General features: G+C 41.1%; 2 protein-coding genes across 2 annotated transcripts in view; one reads left to right on the top strand and one right to left on the bottom strand.

Moving 5' to 3' along the window:
* Positions 1–15838, top strand: part of LOC129831561 (uncharacterized) — a 37686-nt gene extending 21848 nt beyond the window's left edge. Inside the window, exon 2 of the mRNA XM_055894922.1 lies at positions 15784–15838. Coding sequence (XP_055750897.1) covers positions 15784–15838 — 55 coding nt within the window. The remainder of the gene's footprint in view (positions 1–15783) is intronic.
* The window catches only part of LOC129831858 (CUE domain-containing protein 1-like), a 58464-nt gene extending 40666 nt beyond the window's left edge, over positions 1–17798 (bottom strand). Inside the window, exon 1 of the mRNA XM_055895371.1 lies at positions 17543–17798. The gene's annotated coding sequence lies outside the window, so the exon portion shown is untranslated. The remainder of the gene's footprint in view (positions 1–17542) is intronic.
* Positions 17799–19596: the final 1798 nt, after the last annotated feature.

The raw sequence follows: 19596 nt of genomic DNA, 5'->3' as shown, positions 1-19596 counted from the left end.
CCTCATGCGAAGTTTGATTCCATTCTCCTTCCTGGAGAAAATGTACTTGTCAGGTCCCTTTCAAATGCCAGCTGGACAAGTTTGGCTTTTCGTTGATGTAACATGCTGAGTCTGTGTTCACTGCTATACGTTCTTCAGAGTGGAGAAGGAATTTTCGCACATTGCTGTAGATGTCCCAAATGTGAATATAAATCCCTGTTTCAGTGCAAACAGCACAGACAGCAATGCTGACAAAGGCCCAACGTATCTTAAAGAACACTGAGTTAGGTCCATATGTTGTTGCTAGCTGTGGTTGGGATTTCACTTTGTTTCTTGCAAACTCTGCTTCCCCGGTTTAGTTTTGGGTGATGGTTATTGGTCAGCCAAATGACGTGGTCAACGTAAAAAACACATTTTCTCCTCTCCTCCGCTCCTGACTGCATGTGCTGCAGGGAAGGGGGTGTTGCCTAAGCAACCAAATACTTGTCTGTTACAACACCTTGCTTGTTTCAGCAAGGAGTGACAAAGTTCAATCACTTTGTAGAGGCCATGTAACAGCAGAAAAACACAATCTCACGAATGCCCGGCGGTTCCGTCTTCAGTCAGCTGTTCGTTCCACCCCAAAAATGATTATAATAATACGTTACGAGGGTTGTTTGATTTTCATGACGGTCTTCATCCATAACCGTCGGTTAGGTTACGTGGTTATATGGTAATTACGCTAGCCCTAGCTACAGCCATGTCACAGGGCAAAAGCTGCACACAGGCACACATACACTGCTCTTTTGAGAATTTAAAAACGTACACGCGGCACGCACACATTCGTTTTTTCTTTACTGTGTCGAATGAAGAGCAAGCATTCTCAGATTGTGCACATGATGTGAATTAAAAAAGGGATCATATCCTGCCTGCATGTTGGCTGCAGGCCAAGCAGGACAGCCAGGTGTTGCAGCTCTTAAAAACACAATTTTGAAAAGCAGGCTTTGAATCCAGTGCTTGGGCCAGAAGCGTCATCACCGACTCACTCACTAGAGCTGCTTATAAAGAAGCAGAAAATCAATAGTGTACAATATTTACTAATATGAGAAGTCTGATTCAAATAGTTAATTGAACATCTGTAGATTTTCAAGAAGCATGAGGACCACAGGGAATACATCCAGGTGGCCCTCATTATCAAATCTGTCCAAGTCTACGTTTAGTTTGTGTTACCCCCACACTATGAATTCTTACACTGCTACCAGGTTCACATTGGCGCCAGGCCCAGGGGCCCCCAGACTTCCAATAGGGGTGATTCCATGGGACAGGGAGTGGACTCTGTGCCCCTCTGCAAACAAGACCTCTTCCCATCTCATCTTGTTTTCACAGCTGACAAAAGGAGCCCAAAAGCAACCAGAAAGAGTCTATTTCAACAGAGCCTGGTCCAGACATGATCCCTATCCCCATTAGCACAACAGAGCATCGTGTAGCATTACAATAGGAGCATCCGGCCATGGCCTGACTTTACTGAAGACTAATCCATAAACATAACAATTATTTAGTCATGTGGCTTTGATGTATTTTCAGGGTAATTATATTTCCACTGTGATCTTTTATGCACACCAGCCCTGCATTCATCTATTTATCTGGCTATTATGTTTGTAGCATTCGAATTTTTCAATAATTATTTTATATGGCATAGTAGTCCAAATCAAATCTCATCCATCGCTTAGAAGGGTAAAAAGCTACAAGTCATTACATGTGATGTATCCAATAAAAACACATAAGGCCTATCTGTCTGTGTCATTTTTGTCTATTGTGAAACCTAATAACATATATTTTGGAAACAATTGGCCTCCATTGATTTGGTAAGACTTTGGTGCCACAGAGAGAGGGCCTCAGTCACTTTGAGGAAATGGGAAACAGGACAAATAACAGGAAGTTGTCAGATGAGATAACCCTTCAACAACAGAAGCAGAAGAGAGAGACGCCTTTAGCGGGGTGGGGGCGAGATGCTGTGAGTCAAGAGAAAGGTCATTGTTTAACACTCTGGGACAATCACCAGAGGTGTTGATATTAGAGGTCGACCGATTTCAAGTTTTCATAACAATCGGAAATTGGTCTTTTTGGGCGCCGATTTGACGATTTTTTCCCTTCTTTTTATACCTTTATTTAATCTTTATTTAACTAGGCAAGTCAGTTTAGAACACATTCTTATTTTCAATGACGGCCTAGGAATGTTCTGCCTCGTTCAGGGGCAGAACGACAGATTTTTAACCTTGTCAGCTCGGGGGATTTAATCTTGCAACCTTACAGTTAAGTAGTCCAATGCTCTAACACCTGATTACATTGCACTCCACGAGGAGCCTGACTTAACGAATGCAGTAAGCGAAGGTAAGTTGCTAGCTAGCATTAAACTTATCTTAAAAAAATCAATCAATGACTGTCATTGCTCCCATGTGTACTTACCCATAAACATCAATGCCTTTCTTAAAATCAATACACAAGTATATATTTTTAAACCTGCATATTTAGCTAAAAGAAATCCAGGTTAGCAGGCAATATTAACCAGGTGAAATTGTGTCATTTCTCTTGCGTTCATTGCACGCAGAGTCAGGGTATATGCAACAGTTTGGGCCGCCTGGCTCTTTGCGACTAATTTGCCAGAATTGTACGTAATTATGACAACATGGAAGGTTGTGTAATGTAACAGGAATATTTAGACTCATGGATACCACCCGTTAGATAAAATACGGAACGGAATAAACGTTTTGTTTTCGAGGTGATAGTTTCCGGATTAGTCAAAGGTATATGGTTTAGAGAGAAATAGTCGACGCGTTATAATTCCTGTAATAACTTGCGGCTGAATTTGAAAGGGGTTCCTTCGTTATTTTACCGTTCATGTCTTCCATAGAGAATGTCTTGATCTACTTCAAATAAGGTCTGTGTTTCGTGCAGGCTTAAACCGCCTCGACGTTTTGATACCCGTGTAAATCTCACTAGGATAAGGTAACGTTTGTCAACATATTGTCATAAATCCACTCTACAAAAAAATGTATCTTCGCTTATATTTAGCCAATATTGATCGTCGAGGCGGTTTACCTTGTCCTATGGATATCTACACAGTTATAAAATTCGCACAGTGATGTAAGGCTACACGAAACACAGACCTTATTTTAAGTGAATCTAAAAATATCCTATAGAATAAATGAAGGAACCGCTTTTCAGATTTTGCTAGAAAGTGTCATGGGAATTATGACTCGCACTTTGGTTGTCAATTCTTACCATGCCCATTATTAAAATAGGATTTCCTGCATATAGAAATTAAAGTTTTTGTTTTCAACATTCATCAAAAACTCTATTTTTATTCAAACAGTTGAGAGTATTTGTCTCCTAAGCAGACTCTTCAGTATCATTGTCACTTCAGAGCTGTGTGCGTGTGTGTGTGTATTTATGCATTATATTAAGTTAAAATAAAAGTGTTCATTGTTCCTTCAGTATTGTTGCAATTGTCATTATTACAAAAATGTGTGTGTGTGTATGATATATATATTAAAATATTATTTTATTTTTTTCATAAAATAGGCCGATTAATCGGTATCGGCTTTTTTTTGTCCTCCAATAATCGGTATCGGTATTGACAAATCATAATCAATCGACCTCTACTTGATATGGAATGAAATCAAGTTGTATTGGTCGCATACACATATTTTGCAGATGTTAACGCAGGTGCAGCTCCAACAGTGCAGTAATACCTAACAATACACACAAATCAAAAACATTTAAATAAAGAAATATCAGAACAAGCAATGTCTGAGTGCGGAATATAAATATATGTGTACAGTGGCTTGCGAAAGTATTCACCCCTTGGCATTTTTCCTATTTTGTTGCCTTACAACCTGGAATTAAAATACATTTTTGGGCGTTTGTATCATTTGAGTTACACAACATGCCTACCACTTTGAAGATGCAAAATATGTTTTATTGTGACACAAACAAGACATAAATAAAAAATAAAAAGATAAAAGAAAACTTGAGCGTGCATAACTATTCACACCCCCCCTCCCAAAGTCAATACTTTGTAGAGCCACCTTTTGCAGCAATTACAGCTGCAAGTCTCTTGGGGTATGTCTCTATAAGCTTGGCACATCTAGCCACTGGGATTTTTGCCCATTCTTCAAGGCAAAACTTCTCCAGCTCCTTCAAGTTGGAAGGGTTCTGCTGGTGTACAGCAATCTTTAAGTCATACCACAGATTCTCAATTGGATTGAGGTCTCGGCTTTGACTAGGCCATTCCAAGACATTTAAATGTTTCCCCTTAAACCACTTGAGTCTTGCTTTAGCAGTATGTTAGGTTCATTGTCCTGCTGGAAGGTGAACCTCCGTCCCAGTCTCAAATCTCTGGAAGACTGAAAAAGGTTTCCCTCAAGAATTTCCCTGTATTTTGCATCACCGTCATTCCTTCAATTCTGACCAGTTTCCCAGTCCCTGATGATGAAAAACATCCCCACAGCATGATGCTGCCACGACCACCATGCTTTACTGTGGGGATGGTGTTCTCGGGGTGATGAGGTGTTGGGTTTGCGCCAGACATAGTTTTTTCCTTGATGGTCAAATTTTAGTCTCTTCTGACCAGAGTACCTTCGTCCATATGTTTGGGGAGTCTCCCACATGCCTTTTGGGTAACACCAAACGTGTTTGCTTATTTTTTTCTATAAACAATGGCTTTTTTTCCTGGCCACTCTTCTGTAAAGCCCAGCTCTAAAGTGGTCCTGTGGAGCTTTGCAGCTCCTTCAGGTTAATCTTGGGTCTCTTTATTGCCTCTCTGATTAATACCCTCCTTGCCTGGTTCGTGAATTTTGGTGGGCCGCCCTCTCTTGGCAGGTTTATTGTGGTGCCATATTCTTTCCATTTTTTAATAATGGATTTAATGGTGCTCCATTAAGTTTCAGATTTTTGTTTATAACCCAACCCTGATCTGTACTTCTCCAAAACTATTCCTTGACCTGTTTGGAGAGCTCCTTGGGCATCATGGTGCCGCTTGCTTTGCGGTATTGCAGATTCTGGAGCCTTTCAGAACAGGGGTATATATATATATATACACTGAGATCATGTGACAGATCATGTGACACTTAAATAAAGTCCACCTGTGTGCAATCTAACTAATTTTGTGACTTTTGAAGGTAATTGGTTGCACCAGATCTTTTTTAGGGGTTTCATAGCAAAGGGGGTGAATACATATGCACGTTTTTTATTTTGTAGAATTTTTTGAAACAAGTACATTTTTTTCCCACTTCACCAATTTGGACGGTTTTGTGTATGTCCATTACATGAAATCCAAATAAAAATCCATTTAAATTACAGGTTGTAATGCAACAAAATAGGAAAAACACCAACAGGGATGAATACTTTTGCAAGGCACTGTACGTAATGGTGTGTATAGACAGTATGACAAACTGCCAGTCAATACATTATTGAACGAGACATTCACAAGAGACTTCTAGACATCGTCTGTTGGCCTAAATCTCACGCTGTAGCAGGCTGTAACACGTAACTCTAAATTCTGTAGAAGTATCGGACAGAAAGGCTCATGATATAGCTCATTTAACAGGATTCTAAAGATGGTAGTTTTGTCATTATTCAGAGGACCTAAAAAGAGGTTTCCAGAATTAAAAAAGGAAATGTTGCATTCAACAACACTGCATCATTTGCACATTGCTCATGCAGCCCCAGCCGACTACAACATCTTGGCGAAGGGATGACAGAAGTGATAGGGAAGAGGAGCCAAGACCAAGTGATAGCGAGGTGTGGTGTAATACATCACACAGTCGGTCATGTCTGGCTCCAACTGCCTCCTCCACACCCGAGGCTTTTAGCAGCCATAGTCAGCAGTGGGACTTCAGAAATATGGATTTTTAATGGACAAGGAGAAACCAGAACGGCAAATGCCTTTGGTCACACATTCATTTTGAATGAAGTGCAGTTCCTGTGGAGTTTAACCCCACCATCAGGCCCCAGTTCTTTTCCCCTACTCGTCTGTGGAATACACTGCTTCTCCATAACTTACATACCACATACACACGTTTCAATAACATTTATTTTGTTAGGCCAGTTTGTAGACCTATTCCACTTAGAGGGTACAATAATAATGTTGTAATATTTCTTCATTTTCATGTGTATTGTCAGGTACACCGAATGTGTTCTTTCCATGACAGACGGACCAGGTGAATTCAGGGGAAAGCCATGATCCCTCATTGATGTCACTTCAATCAGTGTAGATGAAGGGGAGGAGACAGGTTAAAGAAGGATGTCTTGAGTCAATTGACACATGGACTGTGTATGTGTGGCATTTAGAGGGTGAATGGGCAAGACAAAGGATGTAAGTGCCATTGAAAAAAGTATGAGGTGACAGGCACACCGATTTCAGTGTGTCAAGAACTGCAACGCTGACGGGTTTTTCATGCTCAACAGTTTCCTGTGTATCAAGAATGGTCCACCACCCAAAGGATATCCAGCCAACTTGACCCAACTGTTGGAAGCAATGGAGTCAACATGGGCCAGCATTCCTGTGGAACACTTGACACCGTGTAGAGTCCATGCCCTGTCTAATTAAGGCTGTTCTGAGGGCAAACGAGGGTGCAACTCAACATTAGGAAGGTGTTCCTAAGGTTTTGTACACTCGGTGTACTGCACTGTTGGAGCTAGAAACATGAAGCATTTTGCTACACCTGCGATAACATCTGCAAAATGTGTACCCGACCAATAAAAATGTATTTGTACAGCAGCTTTGGATTGGTGAATTGTTCCAACTTCCAGGTTATGAGGTAAAAATCTAAGCGTAAGAAAAAAGGAAAAAGCACTGCCTGCCTCCCTGAACCAACTACAGTAATCACTTGTGACCAATAAGCATGGTGGGAGTGGGACAGAAAGTAAAGACAACAGAGCACCGAACCAAAGCCTAGTGACTACTGTGACAGTGGCAACCCATAATCCTTCCTGTTCAATGACCTGGTTCTGGGGAAGGAGGAGGAAAAGTGTGTGTGAATGAGAGAGGAGAGCGAGCAAGAGGGAGAAATAGAATGTGAGTGTGTGCGTGACTGAGTGAGTGGAGGGCACATCGATGTCAGTGGAAGCGTTACTGGAAATGTCAACCCCCCCCTCTCTCCCATTTGTCCTCCTCCTCTTCCTGTCTTCCTGGAAGCCTTAAATGTGTGTGCCTGCTGCATCTGTCAGAACACACGTTATAAAACTAATAATGACAATCATGGTTGTAGCAGGCCCTTTCTGGGCCATCTGTCACGCAGGGGAATAGGGAGTTTTTACCTCCTACTACCCCAGGGAGAGAGTTGAACGACTCACTGAGATGATTCATAGATCTAATTTCACACAACCCAGGGAAGAATGCGCTTGAGATGCCCTTCAATGAAATGGCAAATAAATGGCTTGTTCATTTTTTTTCCGGCAAAGCAGAAAGGAGAGTGATAGAACAATACTTACCAGTCAAAACGTTGGATGTTAATACCATGGTTACAAAGACATAGTGAAAGATTTCATGATAAAACAGAGATCAAATAAATGTAGGGCTGCAGCAAGTAGTGAAAACAGCCCATAGACAGACCATACTAGTCAGTTGGGCCCCGCCCAAATCTTTCATTCTCTTATCCACAGAACTCTGGGATAGAGGAGAGCGTTCCCATGTGGCATCACATGGTCACTGATGAGTACCATCGGGTGATAGAAGAGGAGGGGGGACAACATGGGAGAGGGGGGGGTTATCTAGATGGGCCTCACTCTTGCCTGTCTGCCTGCCTTTCCCAGCATCCCCTGGGAGGGCCAAAACAGAGGGTCAGGACTCAGGAGCCATATGCAAATCAGGGGACCCTGTGAAGGGGGAAGGGAGTAGCAGCACCTAGCTGGGGCATGCAGCCGTAAAGGAGAAGATGCAGGTCAGGTTTTTTAACATGCCTCCTCCTCCATCAGTTTTTATCTCTGATCTGTGGATGGCTAGGCAACACATTATCATCCCATGGATGGACAGACCATTGGCCTTGTAGGAAGAGAGAGAGAGATCCAGAAGTTATGGTGGTTTCCTTGCAGATAGAAATAAAACCGTAGAGAACTGACACAAACCACTCAATTTCATTAGTATGCAATAAGAGAGCAATTACTAAAGCACTATGTAACAGTGTAATAACAGTGTTAGTACACAGAAGGATTTCCGTTAGTAAAATGTGGCGCCAGACAACATGACCGGGAAGATTTTTTATGTACCATTTGAGAAATCTATCAGACCCATATGCACTGGGTGAGTAACCAATTAGGGCATCCAACCACGGTGCTCAGAATGACACAAATCACATTTACATTATGGTAATGCATCTTAACAGAACATGTAACTCATGTAATGAAGCTGCCAATAAAACAGCACTTTCAAACATTTGCCAAAAAACAATTTGAGAACACCATTCTTAACAGCGTACCTGATAGTGGTTCCATATGTAACCGATAAAATCTCTGTTAGAAAGAGGGGGAAATCTAAAGATGCAACAACTTGGATGGGTTGCTAATACGACCAGGATTGTACATTTGGCTTCTGGATAACCAAAGAAAGTTGATATGAAATCCAGTAGAACGGGAGAGAAATTAAATGGCGGTCCAATAGGGAAGTAAATGGAAATACATTTGATCAATTAATTATAATCACTCCTGTCTATACATAAATAAAAATAATAAAAAAATATTTCACCAGCAAGCATGACAGCAAGAAATCGAGGACAGGATCATTAGCTTACTTGAAAAAGCTCATAGGCCTATGCCTATTTGGGTAGCCCACAATTTGGGCAGCCCGCGTGGCAATAGGCCTGCCTAGCTTATTACGGAGTTGCAGCTGTCAGCGAAAAGCATCTAAAATATATGTGTGTGACTATAATGTTTCTTGAGTATAATTAAAACAAGAAGGGTTATGTGCCAAAGACGTAGGTGAGTCTCTCTCCAAAATGGCTCAGCTGTCTCCCGCCAACTTTTGGCAATTCATTGTTTCATTGTGTATATTGTTTGCCCTCTGATACATTTGTTGTATCAATTCCCCATAACATATGTCATCAGTAGTAAATGTACCGTTACTCATTATTTGGTTACATACATTTCTGTTAACTTCCCTAGGGTAGGGGGCAGCATTCGAAATGTTGGATGAAAAGCGTGCCCAAATTAAACTGCCTGCTACTCAGGCCCAGAAGATAGGATATGCATATAATTAGTAGATTTGATATGGCATGCGAAAACCAGAGGAAAATCCAACCAGGAAGTACTATTATTTTCAAAGGCTGTTTTTCCATTGAAAGCCTATCCACCATACAAAAACTTAGGACCCAGTTCACGAGCTCCGTGGCTTCCTCTACACATAGTCAGTCTTTAGGCATTGTTTCTGGCTTTTACTCTGAAAAATTAGGGAGATACAGCACTTTCAATCAGTGGCCAGTGGAAATTTCCATTCATCAGCCATGCGCCTGATCGGGAACGCGCCTTTCTTGTTTAGCCTTTCCTATTGATGAAGCTTTTGTCCGGTTGAAATATTATTGATTATTTATGACAAAAACATCGTTTGGCATGTTTCTACTAACTTTTATTGTACTTTTTAAAAACTTTTCGTCAGGAATTAGCGCACGCGCCTTAAGCATTCGGATTACTGGACAAAATGCGAACAAAAAGGAGGTATTTGGTCATAAAGAGGGACATTATCGAACAAAACAAACATTTATTGTCTAACATGGAGACCTGGGAGTGCCACCAGATGAAGATCAAAGGTAAGTGATTTATTTTAATGCTATTTCTGACTTTTGTAACACTCTCCTTGGCTGGAAAATGGCTGCATGGGTTTCTGTGGCTAAGTGCAGAACTAACATAATCGCAAAGTGGGCTTTCTCTGTAAAGCCTTTTTGAAATCTGACACAGCGGTTGCATTAAGGAGAAGTTTATCTTTATTTGTATGTTTAACACTTGTATCGTTTATCAATGTTTGTGATGAGTATTTCTGTAATTTGATGTGGCTCTCTGCACTTTCACCGGATGTTTGTTTGAGACAATGCATTTCTGACCATAACGCGCCAATGGAAACTGAGATTTTTGGATATAAATATGAACTTTATCGAACAAAACATACATGTATTGTGTAACATAAAGTCCTATGAGTGCCATCTGATGAAGATCATCAAAGGTTTGTGATTAATTTTCATCTCTATTTCTGCTTTTTGTGACTCCTCTCTTTGGCTGGAAAAATGGCTGTATGGTTTTCTGTGACAAGGTGCTGACCTAACATAATTGCATGGTGTGCTTTCGCAGTAAAGCCTTTTTGAAATCGGACACTGTGGTTGGATTTACAAGAAGTTTATCTTTAAAATGGTGGATAATACTTGTATGTTTGAGGAATTTTAATTATGGGATTTCTGTTGTTTTGAATTTGGTACCCTGCAATTTCACTGGCTGTTGTCGAGGTGGGACGCTAGCGTACCAGAGAGGTTAATGCATTTATTAAATTAGTTATTTTCCGTTTTCATTCTCACAGTTTAAATGTTGTTTGCAGAGTTCAAAAGAAGTTTATTTCATAACCATCATTTACGAGATTTGTCAATTTTCATTGTCTTTTGTTTAGGGGTGCTGCCCCATGTGTCTGGTTTCTCTGTCCTGATAATGTTGAGGTAGCAATTTATCAGGAGGTGCTGCATGCAGCACTCAACCTCATGTTGAGGTAGAGCTTTATCAGGAGGTGCTGCAGCACCCTCAGCACCCCGACATGTTGAGGTAGCGATTTATCAGGTGGTGCTGCAGTACCCTCAGCACCCCTACTTCCAGCTATCATTGTGAATGATATTATATTAAAACTATGAAGGGAAAAGGAGGATATCTAGTCAGTTGTACAACTGAATGCATTCATTTGAAATGTGTCTTCCGCATTTAACCCAACCGCTCTGAACCAGAGAGGTGCAAGGGGCTAGTTCCTCAGAGTAAGCTATTTGAAAAATCTTTCCAACAGTCTCCCCTTCGATAATCACCAATCATCAACGCGAAGGCGCAATACAACGTGCAATTGGACCACGGGAGTGACGGTTGCTGATAATGGGCCTCTGTACGCCCATGTAGATATTCCATTAAAAATAAGCCGTGTCCAGCTACAATAGTCATATACAACGTCTACACTGTATTGCTGATCAATTTGATGTTATTTTAAAAATGGACAACATTTTTTTACTTTTCTTTGAAAAACAAGGACATTTCTAAGTGACCCCAAACTTTTGAGTGGTAGTGTAGGTGTTCCTTTTGTCCAGGTGGGAGAGGGCAGTGTGGAGTGCAATAAAGATTGCATCATCTGTGGATCTGTTGGGGCGGTATGCAAATTGAAGTGGTCTAGGGTTTCTGGGATAATGGTGTTGATGGTGTTGATGACCAGCCTTTCAAAGTACTTCATGGCCTGATTGACCTGATTGCTGCGGGTCGGTAGTCATTAAGGCAGGATACCTTAGTGTTCTTGGGCACAGGGAATATGGTGGTCTGCTTGAACCGGGTTGGTATTACAGACTCAGACAGGGAGAGGTTGAAAATGTCAGTGAAGACACTTGCCAGTAGGTCAGCGCATGCTGAGTACACGTCTTGGAAATCCGTCTGGCCCTGCGGCCTTGTGAATGTTGACCTGTTTAAAGGTCTTACTCACGGAGAGCATGATCACACAGTCGTCCGGAACAGCTGATGCTCTCATGCATGCTTCAGTGTTGCTTGCCTCAAAGCAAGCATAGAAGTAATTTAGCTCATCTGGTTGGCTCATATCACTGGGCAGCTCGCGGCTGTGCTTCCCTTTGTAGTCTGTAATAGTTTGCAAGACCTGCCACATCCGACGAGTGACGGAGTCAGTGTAGTACGATTCAATCTTAGTCCTGTATTGACACTTTGCCTGTTTGATGGTTTGTCTCAGGCAATAGTGGTATTTTTTTTATAAGCGTCTGGGTTAGAGTCCTGCTCCTTGAAAGCGGCAGATCTACCCTTTAGCTCAATGCGGATGTTGCCTGTAATCCATGGCTTCTGGTTGGGGCATGTACGTACGGTCACTGTGGGGACGACGTCATCGATGCACTTATTGATGAAGCCAGTGACTGATGTGTTGTACTCCTCAATGCCATCGGAAGAATCCCGGAATATATTCCAGTCTGTGCTAGCAAAATAGTCTTGTAGCTTAGCATCTGCGTCATCTGACCACATTTTTTTTTGACAGAGTCACTGGTGCTTCCTGCTTTAGTTGTTTGTAAGCGGGAATCAGGAGGATAGAATTATGGTCAGATTTGCCAAATGGAGGGAGAGGGAGCGTTTTGTATGAGTCTCTGTGTGTGGAGTAAAGGTGGTGTAGAGTTTTTTCCCCCTCTGGTTGCACATTTAACATGCTGGTAGAAATTAGGTAGAACGAATTTAAGTTTCCCTGCATTAAAGTCCCCAGCCACTAGTAGCGCCGCCTCTGGATGAGAGTTTTCCTGTTTGCTTATGGCAGTATACAGCTCATTGAGTGCGGTCTAGTGCCAGCATCGGTTTGTGGTGGTATGTAGACTAGAAGTCGACCGATTATGATTTTTCAACGCTGATACCGATTATTGGAGGACCAAAAAAAGCTGATACCGATTAAAAATCGGTCGATTTTTATATATATTTGTAATAATGACAATACTGAATGAACACTTATTTTAACTTAATATAATACATCAATAAGATCAATTTAGTCTCAAACAAATAATGAAACATATTACATTTGGTTTAAATAATGCAAAAACAGTGTTGGAGAAGAAAGTAAAAGTGCAATATGTGCCATGTAAAAAAGCTAACGTTTAAGTTCCTTGCTCAGAACATGAGAACATATGAAAGCTAGTGGTTACTTTTAACATGAGTCTTCAATATTCCCATGTAAGAAGTTTTAGGTTGTAGTTATTATAGGACTATTTCTCTCTATACCATTTGTATTTCATATACCTTTGAATATTGGATGTTCTAATAGGTAGTTTAGTATTGCCAGCCTAATCTCGGGAGTTGATAGGCTTGAAGTCATAAACAGCGCTGTGCTTCAAGCAATGCAAAGAGCTGCTGGCAAACGCTGGAAAGTGCTGTTTGCATGAATGCTTACGATCCTGCTGCTGCCTACCACCGCTCAGTCAGACTGCTCTATCAAATCATAGACTTAATTATAATAAACACAGAAATACGAGCCTTAGGTCATTAATATGGTCAAATCCGGAAACTATCATTTCGCAAACAAAACGTTTATTCTTTCAGTGAAATACAGAACCGTTACGTATTTTATCTAACGGGTGGCATCCCTAAGTCTAAATATTGCTGTTAACATTGAAGGTTGTGCAATGTATGTCATAATTATGTACAATTCTGGCAAATTAAATACGGTCTTTGTTAGGAAGAAATGGTCTTCACACAGTTTGCAACGAGCCAGGCGGCCCAAACTGCTGCATATACCTTGACTCTGCTTGCACAGAACGCAAGAGAAGTGACACAATTTCCCTAGTTAAAATAAATTCATGTTAGCAGGCAATATTAACTATATATGCAGGTTAAAAAATATATACTTGTGTATTGATTTAAGAAAGGCATTGATGTTTATGGTTAGGTACAACGACTGTGCTTTTTTCGCAAATGCGCTTGTTAAATCACCCATTTCGCAAAGTAGGCTGTGATTCAATGATAAATTAACAGGCACCGCATCGATTATATGCAACGCAGGACAAGCTAGATGAACTAGTAATATCATCAACCATGTGTAGTTAACTAGTGATTATGTTAAGATTGATTGTTTTTTATAAGATACGTTTAATGCTAGCTAGCACCTTACCTCCTTGCTGCACTCGCATAACAGGTAGTCAGCCTGCCACGCAGTCTCCTCGTGGATTGCAATGTAATCGTCCATAATCGGTGTCCGAAAATGCAGATTACCGATTATTATGAAAACTTGAAATCAGCCCTAATTAAAATCGGCCATTCCGATTAATCGGTCGACCTTTAATGTAGATGGCCACGAAAAATACAGATAAACTTTCTTGATAAATAGTGTGGTCTACAGCTTATGAGATACTCTACCTCAGGCGAGCAAAACCTTGAGATGTCCTTAGATTTCGTGCACCAGCTTTTGTTTACAAATATACACAGACCGCCACCCCTTGTCTTACCGGAGGCAGCTGTTATGTCTTGCCAATGCAGCGTAAACCCAACCAGCCGTATGTTATCCGTGTCGTCGTTCAGCCACGACTCTGAGAAACATATGATATTCCAGTTTTTAATGTCCCGTTGGTAGGATATTCGTGATTGTAGCTCGTCTATTTTCTTATCCAATGATTGTATGTTGGCTAATCAGACTGATGGTAGAGGCAGATTACCCACTCACCGTCAGATCCTTACAAGGCACCCCGTACCTACGTCCCTGATATCTCTGTCTCTTTCTGATGCAAATGACAGGGGGGGGGGGGTTACGTTGCATCGGGTCATAAGAGACAGTGGCAGCAACATTATGTACAAAATAAAAAAACAAAAGTTAACATTAACGCAAAAAAACCAACACAATAGCACAATTGTTTAGGAGTCTGTAAACGGCAGCCATCTCCTCCGGCGCCATTCTTTCTATTTTTTGATCTCGCATTAGTTGACTTATAACTTTTAGATTTTTATCATTTTAATTCAGATTTTTATGATTAACCACATGACAACAATTTTGAGAAACAAAAATGTTACTGAAATTGAACTGTTCCACGAAATTGCGCATATGAAAATCATAACTGGCATGCAGAATGGTAGAAATAGTAATCTTCCAACTCATGTGCCGCTGAAGTCTTTCTAAAATAATTGCCTCCACGTTTCCATGGTGAGATTTTGCCTATAGGCTCCTTTGAAGCGAGGTAAGATATGCCTCATCATATGAAATAAAATAATTAAATGTTTTCAAAATGCATACTGCCTCCAGCTCACATTGTAAAGTGGTGGGTGACGCACTGATAGCCCGTTGCCTGCAATAGAATGAATGGGAGGCACGCTTCAATTACCAGTTGAGAAATAAAAATAGTAGCTATTTTTAATTCTGCACCAAAACTTTTAACACTTGATTGCATTTAGAATTGTTGTGCAGAGAATGGGCTTATAAAAGCATGTTTTAGTACAGCAGCAACCAGCTGCAGGAGAAATCCCGCTCAAAATAGGCTCTGTATGCTGTGCGTGTGTAATAGTTGTGTTGTATAAATAAGATACATGATGAATAACAAAAAGACAGACCAATTTAATTCCACTAAATTATGCAAATTAACCTATAGACTGATAAGCATGACGGTCAAATGTATATACATAATGAATAAAAAGCATCAATGAATAAAAAGCATTATTTTGTGCTGGATTTTTTTTCTCCTGGTCATCCTGGCCAGAAACAGTTTTATTTATGGGGGGGCAAAAGCCTGCAATTGTGGCTAACAGAAACACTGCTACACAGGTAACACTTTACATAAAGTAGGCCTATTACAGAACATAGTCTAATTTGACATTGTGGATCCATCGACCAACCACACGATTGGCTTCAATGTATTGCTAACTTGCACTTTTTCAAAAGATGTAGGAAAATGATAACCAAAACAAGAAGTTACTTTGGCACGCTCTGAGTCACAATGAGAGGAGAGAGGCCAACTGCAGTGCAAACCTTCAGAATACCATCTCTGTGATCTCTCAAACCATGGGCAGCAGTCCAAAACATTTCTAATGAACGAATAGCGCTTCTGACACTCATCTGGAAACATGGTGGTGAGTTCTGTTCAGCCTCACCGGGAAATTCATGGGCTGTCGTCTGAAGCTGTTCTATGGAAAGGAGTAAACCAAAGACCAGGAGCCCAAGGTGAGAACAAACTCTTGACCCGGAATATTTTGAAACCTTGAAATCCTTGGAACTGTAAAGAATTTCTAGAGCACGAAGAGGAATATTTATGGATTCAACATCAGTTCAGACTATAGACAGAGTGGCATCAAAGCAGCCGTGACACTTTGGACATATCAGAGCAGTCTGTGTTACATGAAAATGTTATCATCCTTGACACAGACATGCTTGAACATCTTATGAACACAATCAATAATGTTGCACTGTTTAGAAGTAGCTGGCACAGTTTAGGAAAGACAGACAGAACACATTTTGGACACACATGATAAATATCCACTATTCTTTCATAATAATAGATATACTAGCCTTACTTGCCTTTTTATTGTGAAAGCTTTGTTGGCACATGTAAACTTTAATAATATACTGTGCGAGATAATGTAAGGATCTGCATCTTATTGATGGTAAATAAATATTTACAGTGTGGCTTTATTAACGGTGAACCATCACACCATTGCTCTGGCAGCTGTCTTTGTTTGTGTCGCTGACTAAAAATCAGGCATGTGTTTCTTGATCGCTTTATGAACAAATTCCTGTCAACTACAGGTAACTGTCAAAATAAAAGAAACATCAACATAAAGTGTATTGATAGGGCGTTGGGCCACCACGAGCCATCAGAACAGCTTCAGTGAGCCTTGGCATAAATTCTACAAGTGTCTGGATTCAACGCCATTCTTCCACAAGAAATTCCATAATTTTGTATTTTGTTGATGGTGGTGGAAAACTCTCTCAGATGCAGCTCCAGAATCTCCAGTAAGTAAGTTAAGATCTGGTGACCGTAAACCCCTTATGTCCTTTGAGACCCCTCTTTCAAAGTCACAGATCTACACCCACAATAACATTTGCTAAATATGTATACGTGACCAATACAATTTGATCTCTTCTTCTAGCCATGGTAGACAAAACAATGGGCAACTGGGCATTTTCATACATGACCCTAAGCATGATGGGATGTTAATTGCTTAATTAACTCAGGAATCACACCTGTGTTGAAGCACCTGCTTTCATTATGCGTTTTATCCCCAATTTACTCAAGTGTTACCTTTATTTTGGCTGATACCTTTATATACTGTTTGTTTAGGATTTGAGTTTACGATATTAAAACATTATTTGACATTTACTGCTTACGAAGACAGCTAACGTTAGCTTGCATTCACTGATTTAGCTAACTAATGTTAGTTTTGTGGATTGCGTTAAGGGAATTAGCTAGCGGAAATACTTTTTAGATAAATACTATCGCATTTGCTTATACTATAGTTTAAGGCAAGCAAACACATCTGGTCACTAGTTAGCTAGCTAACGGTAACGTTAGCTAGCTAACGGTAACGTTAGCTACTTGGGACACAACAATATATTTTTATAACTAACGTCAACTCTTGTTCTATATGTGACAACTGTGCAATCCTGGGACGCTGCTGTTCAGAAGGGCCTCGCTGACTCCCAATTCCACCATAGAAAACAGACAATCCATCAAGGTTCACTTTACCCAGTGTCCTTTAGCTATCCATAATCTTAGTAAATTGTGAACACTTAAAACGTTACTTCGTTGTGTTTTAAATCAGTTAACTAGTAAAAAAAATGCACATTTGGTTAGCGTTTACTTGCTAGCTAGCTGGAAAACAGTCAAATGTAGCTAATGTTACTTACTCATTGAAAAGCAGACAAATGGTTTCCGAAGGGGAACTACGACGGTGATTTCTTCTGTCAATGTTATTTTTATTGCCAAACAGATTGTGGATGACTCTCTTCAGTGACCGTGTTTTGAAAGTCCGAATTATTGCAACAGAGGGATCTCCACAAAACTGTGCCTGTGTTGGCTGATAGTAGTAAACCAGAGCTATGAAAACAATGTCTGCCGGTCGGAGGCACAGAGCCTGCATCATATTGTCCCAGAAACAAAGAACAACACAGCTTCCTAGCGGACAAATGGGAGAAATACAGTAGTGAGGAGAGAGAGGGTAGTTTATTTATGTTATAGAGGCGCACGAGCAGAATGTACACTTGTGCTGAGCCTCCAGTTGAAAGCATGTATGTTTGAAGACGTAATGACAGAAATGTACTGCACTTTTTGTAGAGAAAAAACACATAGGACTACCTTTTCCTTCAGATACCCTATATTGTCCTTTTTAGGTAAGCAACATATGAGACTGACCCAATTAATCCCTTTGGTGATACCAATAACGTAGCTAGCAAATTTACAAGATAGCGACAGTGGTTCCCTTGGTAACCTAACACACATATTTGCTAGTTTAGCAACCCAAACCATCAGTCCTAGCTTGCTATTATGAAAATCGAATTGAAAAATGACAATATTTTCAATTCGAATTTTGCTTTCAAAAGCAACTCAAACATAGAACACATTACCAAAAGTCTCGTTGAACATCTCATTCAAAAATCATGGGCATTAATATGGAGTTGGTCCAACCTTTGCTGATATAACATACTTCTGGGAAGGCTTTCCCACTAGATGTTGGAACATCGCTGCTGGGACTTGCTTCCATTCAGCCACAAGAGCATTAGTGAGGTCGGGCACTGATGGGCGATTAGGCCTGGCTCGCAGTCGACATTCTAATTCATCCCAAAGGTGTTCGATGGGGTTGAGGTCAGGGCTCTGTGCAGGCCAGTCAAGTTCTTCCACACTGGTATCGACAAACCATTCCTGTATGGACCTCGCTCTGAACACCGGGCATTGTCATGCTGAAACAGGAAAGGGCCTTCCCCAAACTGTTGCCACAATGTTGGAAACAGAATATTCTTCCTCCACCAAACTTTACAGTTGCCACTAGGCATTCAGGCAGGTAGCGTTCTCCTGGCAATATTTGGGGTTAACTGTCAAGTGTAAATGTGTTTCTGAATGAGAAGTGACAAATGATGTGATGCATTTCTTGTGACTTGAATGGTAATGAATGGATCCTTTATGCTGCCACATGCCAGGGCCACAACACAATGTATGTGTGGTGGTGCTGGTGGCGGAGTGAAGTGAGACTGCAAATGTACACTCACCGGACAGTTTATTAGTTACACCCATCTAGTACCTGGTCGGACCCCCTTTGCCTCCAGAACACCCTGAATTACAGGGCATTGACTCTACAAGTCGGTAAACGTTCCACAGGCGTGCTGCATGTTGGTCCATGCTGACACGATGGCAATCATGCAGTTGCTGCAGTTTGGACAGCGCTACACCTTTGACACCAGGCAGGATGGGTCCATGGACTCATGCTGCTTACACCAAATCCTGCCTCTGCCATCAGCATGATGTAACAGGAACCGGGATTCGTCGGACCAGGCAATATTTTTCGACTCAATTGTCCAATGTTGGTGATCGCGTGCCCACTGGAGAAACTTCTTGTTTTTAGCTGATAGGAGTGGAACCCGGTGTGTCTTCTGCTTCAATAGCCCATCCGTGACAAAGATCAATGAGTTGTGCGTTCCAAGATGCTGTCTGCACACCACTGTGCCGTTATAGGTCTGTTTGTGGCTTGACTGTTGGCTTGGACAATTCTTGCCATTCTCCTTCCACCTCAACAATGAGCTGTTTTCGCCCACAGGACTGCTGCTGACAATGTTTTTCGCACACTTTTCGAGTAAACCCTAGAACCTGTCGAGCTCGGAAAGCCCAGGAGGGCAGCAATTTCTGAAATGCTGGATCCGCTTTGCCTGGCACCGACTATCATACCACACTCAGTCGCTTAGAATGGTTA

The sequence above is a fragment of the Salvelinus fontinalis genome, chromosome 33 (genome assembly GCF_029448725.1).
Source record: "Salvelinus fontinalis isolate EN_2023a chromosome 33, ASM2944872v1, whole genome shotgun sequence".
In the NCBI taxonomy this organism is placed as follows: domain Eukaryota; kingdom Metazoa; phylum Chordata; class Actinopteri; order Salmoniformes; family Salmonidae; genus Salvelinus; species Salvelinus fontinalis.
This window is presented reverse-complemented; position numbering and strand designations above follow the sequence as displayed.